At 46.4% G+C, this 7,174-nt stretch overlaps 1 protein-coding gene across 15 annotated transcripts in view; it reads left to right on the plus strand.

Moving 5' to 3' along the window:
* PKP4 (plakophilin 4) overlaps positions 1 to 6,181 on the plus strand; it is a 197,601-nt gene extending 191,420 nt beyond the window's left edge. For 7 of the 15 annotated variants that reach the window (XM_080927762.1, XM_080927770.1, XM_080927771.1 and 4 more), the window contains 3 exons: positions 2,107 to 2,235; positions 3,678 to 3,751; positions 5,192 to 6,181. In XM_080927762.1, coding sequence (XP_080783888.1) covers positions 2,107 to 2,235; positions 3,678 to 3,751; positions 5,192 to 5,440 — 452 coding nt within the window. In that variant the 3' untranslated portion in view covers positions 5,441 to 6,181. The remainder of the gene's footprint in view (positions 1 to 2,106; positions 2,236 to 3,677; positions 3,752 to 5,191) is intronic. The other 8 variants (XM_080927769.1, XM_080927764.1, XM_080927765.1 and 5 more) reach the window with 3 other exon arrangements.
* Positions 6,182 to 7,174: the final 993 nt, after the last annotated feature.

The following is a 7,174-nucleotide window of genomic DNA, read 5'->3' on the forward strand; positions in this document are numbered from 1 at the left end:
ACTGTTGTAAACAGACACTTTCTTCCATTTGGAAAGAAAAAGCCAGCTTTAAAAAAAAAAAAAAACTCCTGGGCCTGTCCCCACACCTGGATGCTGCCTCCCCACACTGGGAAGGGGCCCTGGCTGCTATATCTGACCAGCTGCAGAGTCCCGGGAGGTGGGGGTAATTTAGGACACACTGCCTGACTGGGAATGTCTCTGCTACCTGCCAACTTTGCACGTCTCAGGTATCCTCCTAATAGAGTTATTGCTGCTGCTACTGATGCTTTGGGTAAAGTTTTGTTTTTTGGTTTTTCTTTAGTTTTCATGGTGAAACTTAGGAACAGCTCCTAGAACACAGGTCATTGGGGCTTTGCAGTGGCACCTCCCAGCCCCCGGCTGCTTTGCAGACACTCACCCCCACATCCTTTCATCCCCCAGCCAGCCACCCCCAACCTCATGATGTGGCCTTCTAGAACATTCCCTAGACTCTTGGCAACTGTTCCACCTACTCATTTGTAAAGCTCAGTTTAATATTTCACGCTATGACTGCCAAGTCAAACAGTTTAATTCTTACCTGGATGGAACAGAAAAAATGATGCTTCTTACTTTGATTTGGCTTTAAATCACACATTCTGACACATATATTATCTGTTGTAGACAGCTGTGCTGTTTCTGACAGTCCTATTGCTCATGTGGATAAATGTGGACAAAAAGACCGATGCCTGTGCCCAGGGGCTCTTACCACATAATTGGATGTCTGTAGTTGCGCAGGGGGTTCCTGTTGTTTGGTTTATTTGGTGATTTTTTTTAACATTATCTACAGCTACTGTTCATGATAGATATACATGTTTAGTTTAAAGTTAGGAGCTGTTTTGTTGGCTGAGAATGCTGCTTGGTTTTGGACAGTCCTCATATCATTCCTTCATGAAAATCCCCGCGTGCTCTAGGATGAGGAGTAGGGTATCGGGAAATAGGAGAGGTGGCTGCCAGACACAGGCCTTCAGTGCAAGCACAGAATCATTTCAGACAAACACATCTGCACACAGCTACTATTCCATGGATTTGTCACTGGGACCTCAAGCAGAAGTGCTAATGGCCCCGCCCCGGTCCCTGGGTAGCCCTCTGTGTTCTACTTAGAGGGAAGATGTGTGTCACTCCTGTCTCCCAGATGTCTAAGGGCTGAGCATCCGTCTCTCAGCACTGATGAGGGATGTGCCTGTAAGCATCCCTGCTGCTTCACTAGTGCCTTCACAAAGGGAAGCTACTCCCTTCTCCCTGCCATTTTCCCATATGTGAGCTGGAAGCAGCGCAGACACATGGGTGTGCGTGCTCAGCTCACCCATCACACAGGAAAAGATCTGCCTCACCGGGGCCCTCAGAAGGCTTGGCTGTGCAAAGCAATGGGGCCAAGGCTGTGGAGAGCCACTGCTTTCAAGTGAATTGGATAAAGATATGGCCGATGATGATGATGATGATTACAAACCAGACTGTTAATAAGGAAAAGAAAAACCTCACATTACCTTCCTGGCCAAATTAAAAAAAAAAAAAAAAAAAAAAAAAAAAGTCCAAAAGGGGACCCATGAGTAGATGACTACTCATGGCTGATTATTATCCGCTGTGTGACCCAGGCTAGGATCAGAAGTGATCAGGGCCACTGTGTTCACATGCATAAAGAGAAGCATAAATGTTAGAGGATCAGGAAGTAAAATACACTATAACACCTGCTACCAAACATCTGTACACAACAGTGGCAGAAGCAGGCACACTGAGTGTGACCACAGCACAGAAGTTACTCATGCATGGCTCTTAAGTTACTCCAGTTGGTTTCCAAGGGCGGGTCAAGTCCCTGAGTCCCTGCTGCCTGTCACCCTCTATACCCTGGGCTTTCAGAGCTGGCTGCTTGCTGCAACTCAGGTGTGGGCCCAGTTGTCATCCTTGCTGGGACGGGAATGCAGGCTGTGTCCATGGTCCTCGGGTCTGGCCGCTCTTTGCCCTCAGCACCTCTAAGAGACATTTACTGTGGCATTGCTAATAAATAGCTTTTGTTTTCCTGGAGCACTTTCCAGATTTGCTGACAATCTGATTTCTCTCTTTCCCCTCTCCTTCCTTTGCCTCTCCCTTCAGTTGGCAGCACCTCTTCCTCACCAGCACTGTTAGGAATCAGAGAGCCTCGCTCTGAATACGATAGGACCCAGCCACCTATGCAGTATTACAATAGCCAAGGGGACACCACACATAAAGGCCTGTACCCTGGTAAGACGCCAATTGGGTGTGTGATACAATACCTGAAGGAGTCACCTGGGTGCTCATCATGTCCTGGGAACAAGCCTTGTCAACTCGGTCCCAGCAGCAAACCATCCCATCCCCTTCTCTGCTGTCGGACTGTTGCCCTCTCTGCTTTAAATAAACCAAGCTACTACAGTTATACGATGACTACAAATTAAAGAGAGGGCTAGATCTGGTGATCTTTCTGGCTGCCCCGAGTACCATTCCCTTTGCTCTTGTCCCCCTCTCACTCTCACAAGAGACCCTCGTGCATCAGAAGTGAGGGTCCCATGTGGCTCTGCCTGAGTTGCATGTACTCTCCAGACTGGCTCAGCTCTAAGTTCAAACTGATTGATAACATCGACTCCATTTCCATTTTGGGGGAAAAGAGTTTAAGTGGATTGTAGAATATATCATATGATTTTCCTCAAGTGTGATTACTTTTAAGAACAAAAATAGTATTATAGTGTTGCTGCTTTGATATCCTGTTCAGAAAGATATGCATGAAGAATACTTTAAAGATGCCAGCCCAAAAGGTAGTGGGTCCACTCTCAAAGATTTAGGAATTAAAACTATCCCAGAGGTTCCAAACAAGTCATGAGCAAAAGAAAAAGAGAGAAAGAGGGGTGGGGAATGGCTATTTATTAAAACGAAGTAAGTGAGCGAAGCTAGCAGCCTAGCTGCTGCTGGGGGAGGAGTCTGAGGTCTGCTGTTGTCTTTGAAATTGTGATTTCACGGGGCTGTTTACTAATTGACTATTGTTACCATGGCAATTAATAGCTCAGAAAATTGCAGATGCTTCATTTCAGATAGCAAGCCTTGCACAACACAGAAGGGAACACACACGCTGAAGTGCAGGCGGCCTGGGTCTGCAGCAGCCGGCTTCACTGGACCGACGGCCTCTTGAGCAGGCACCCTGATCTCTGCTTGTCCCAGTAAACTTAGTCTGCTCGGAATGTGCTTTATTTTCCTTGTTAAAAATTTAGCAGTAATACAAGGGTGACTAGTGATGTCATCAGGAGTCCACACCAGACTCTTGAGGACACTCACTGAATTACCAAGTTCTTTTCCATTTACAACATGCTATGGCAGACCCAAGGCTGTTCCTCTGGGTAGCCCCACTGCTTTGAACGTGCTTATGCCTGCCCTCTCCAGAAGCCAGGGTCTGAATCACAGCTGCTTGAAGGCTCGTTCTAATGCTCGTTTCCCATCTCTCTGACTCATGCTGTGGCTCAGGTCCTGGAAGAGTGAACATCCTCAGCTCAGCACAGGGAGCCCCTTGAGCCTGAGCAGAGCTTGAGACGGCCCCTCTGGAAGGGCTCCGCATTCACAGCTTCTCGCTGCCTGTGCTGGCGCTAGGGAAGCCCACACAACCTGATGGACCAGTGTAATAAGGAATAGTTTTAATTTAATAAAATATTTTCTTACAGGCTCCAGCAAACCGTCACCAATATACATCAGTTCCTATTCCTCACCAGCAAGAGAACAAAATAGAAGGCTACAGGTGAATCTGTGACATCATTTGTATAGAAGGCTGCTTAGCAGTCACACAGGAAGGGGGTCACCTATTAGAGAGAGCTGGGCCTCGATACAGGGCCTGAGGAGTTTCCCCTGAGGATCTTTGCTCCTCAGCCCCATGGAGTGCACATGATTTAGATAAATGGTTTCAATCAGTGCTTCTGAGACTGCATGCCTCCGACAGGGATCCCGAGAGACCTCTGTGCATGTTCTTTATCCAGTAGTTCCCTCTCCCACTCTCCCCACCCCCTTTTCTGTTAACCTATAAAGTGCCTTCCACATTGGGTGAGCACAACCCCCAGCCTGATCTCCACACTCTACACTTCAAAGCTCCATCGCCAAGACTTCCTCATCCCCAGCCACAAAACAACTAGGATTTCCCAGCCAGAACTCTTTGGTGTCCTTCCAAATAAGGATGCTCCGAGACCCCTCCCCAACCCCACTAAACCATAATCCTTTTCTTTGATAGGAGAGAGGAGAATCCCCCACATTACTCAGAGTTCATGCTCTAGTTCCTTAGGTGGTTTTGATTTGTGACTGGGCCTTACAGTGGCTCCTGCTGATCTCAGGATTTTGAGCTAACATGACCCTCCCCTTTCAACCTGGGGAGTAGTCAGGATTACAGGCAGGCAACTCCACACCCAGCTGACGCTTCTTTTTAAGTCAAGACAAATCTATCTTTAAAAGAGGTAAAGTTAGTTAAGGAGCTTTTTACCTCAGAAACACCAGTGACTTTAGAATGAGTCTAAAGTACCTATGTGGTAAACGATGATGTCTTCCGGGGGTGGGGGGTGCAGACAGCAGAAAAACTGATCATTTGAGGGCATCGTGGTGAAGTCAAAGCTAAGACTTAACAGGAGCTGGGACCAGGTGCCTTGTGTGGCTGCTCACATGGGGTGCTTTGCTTCCTTCAGAGGAAGGTAGCGGCACTGGCTTGACTCTAGAAGCATTTGCTCATATGTCTAATTTTGTCATCTTCCTGTCTTGAGATGGCTCATCCTTTAATACCACACTGTACAGCAGAGTTCATCAATCACATTCTCTTTCCTAAAATTGAGTGGTGGCTTCAAATCTTCATCCAGGAAGTAAAAGTTTTAAGCTACCATCCTATAACTACAGTTATCTGAAATATCTAAAACCAAATCCCCAGCCCTCAAATACATCTAAGATATGCTTAACTTCCCTGTGCAAAAGCTGCCTCATCCAACTCTGCTGAGGCCTCGGGACAGGACTTGAGCAAACAAAGCCAGCTTGCCTGTAAACATAATTGAAAATCTACGCCGGCTCTGAGTAAACATTTGTGCACCTGAAACAGCTCCCCCCACCCCCAGCTCACTAAGTACTTTAAATTGTGAGGCAGGAAGGCCATGTCAGTGTTCCTTCGGTGTGTTTGTAAATGCTCTCACCTTCCTTTCCATCTTCCCAGCAGCATCAACAGCTGTACTATCAGGATGAGTCCACCAGGAAGACCTTGGATGCTTACAGACTGTACCTGCAGTCTCCTCGCAGTTATGAAGACCCTTATTGTGATGACCGAGTTCATTTTCCAGCTTCTACTGATTACTCAGCGCAGTACGGACTGAAATCAACCACAAATTACGTAGACTTTTATTCCACTAAACGACCTTCTTATAGAGCCGAACAGTACCCTGGGTCCCCGGACTCCTGGGTGTAGCCTCAAGACAGCTGCCTGCCGAGGGATGCTTTCCTTCTGGCTCTGCTTGGATTGAGGGGAAGTCCGTCTTGCTGATGATGGTGACCTTGAAAGTGAAGTGGAAGGGATGAGTGAAGAGGTTTTGTTTTTGTTTTTTTCTTTTTCGAGGAATTTTCAGGGAAGTGAGGAAACAAACCCTTGAGAGGACTTTCTAAGCTCTTAGGTGTTAGATCTAATTACTTGTAGATTGTAGTGGTGAAGGTGTGGTGACGTGCTGAGAGGCGTGAGACGTGGGTGAGATGAGAGGGGTATGTGTAGGTCAGACCAGATGACAGATGATTTTTCTAATGTGAATAAAGTTATGTTCAGATAGTTTGTACAGAAAAATAAAATAAAATAAAATGGATGCCCTTCATGTTTTATTGCTATTACTAAATGTCAAGATTGTATGCTATTATGTCTTGTAAAAATTCCTTCTGTTGGTGTAAATATGGAAATGCCACATTGGTTAAGTGCCATCAGTTGTAACGCAGTGTGTCATTTGAAGAGAGATTTGAAGAACCGACAGCTTAAAAGCCTGAGGAACTGTTCCCAGTCGACAACAAACTCTGACGCCCTGTTTTCAGTGAGTAGTGAACTCTGGAAGCACAAAGTCCAGCGTGACAGCAGCGCCATGCTCATCCCCCTCTTTCACAGGACACTTCACTGCCATTTTCTATGCACATGGAAGAATAATAAATGTGGGAATTTCATCCTGGAGAACGTGTTCTCGAATTTCTTCTAAGTGTGATATGGAAACAGATTTAGTAAGTCCCTTGTGAGATGGGCCACACCGGACAGTGACGATGGGGTGGTTCCCTTACGTACCTTAGTATGTGTTCTTCTTGGGTTACTTTATTATCATTATTATTATTATTTGGTACACTGTACAGTTTTAACAGGTTTTGCCTCGCCTCAGCCATCTCTTTTTCACCGAAGGGAAATTACATCTGGCATCCTGGCCATAAAACATTGGCAAGGGCCACTTACAGCATCATTTTTTAGATCTCGGTAATTACATATGAACAGTTGGGCATTTGCTTGCTTGGCATCAATGCTGTAAACCAAAACTGATTCTAAATAATGATTGTGCTGAGTACATTCTGAATCACAGGCAGCCTTGGGGGATCCCATAGACATGGCAGGCATGTCCTGGTCCTGTCCTGCAGCACTGTGACTATAGAAAGAGACCCAAGAAACACTGCTTTCCTGAGTGGGAACCAGCCCAAGTGTAGGCAGAAAGATGACCAAAGCCTGCAAATGGGGAGCCTTTCTGAGCTTCAGACTTTCCAAAGGACACCCTGAGACCTTGACAGATAGGGCCATGCTCTTTGCTGCCCTGGCTGGAGAGAGGAAGCAGAGGCTGCTGGGTAATGTTCCAGGGGAGCTGACACAGGACTTTGGACATCATACCTATTTGAACTCAAGTACCTGAACCTGGTTCCTTGAGATCTGGGTTTAAGTGAAGGCTGTTCCCTAAGAGTCAGAAAAATGAGCCTCCAGAGCCCAACTATTTTGGCAGCTCTTATTGCAACTAATGCAGATCGAGTTGGGAAGAACTCACTGGGGCCTCCAATGACGTCTCTTACCGTGGCCAGAAAGGGGCCAATAGTGAGAACTGGGCAAAAGATCTGAGCTCTTCAAACCTCCTAACTTGTGACTGGAGAAAAGAAATTACAGGCAGAAACCTGCATCTTTGGTGATAAAGATAGGTTC

The sequence above is a fragment of the Micromys minutus genome (assembly GCF_963924665.1).
Source record: "Micromys minutus genome assembly, chromosome: 13".
NCBI classification, from domain to species: domain Eukaryota; kingdom Metazoa; phylum Chordata; class Mammalia; order Rodentia; family Muridae; genus Micromys; species Micromys minutus.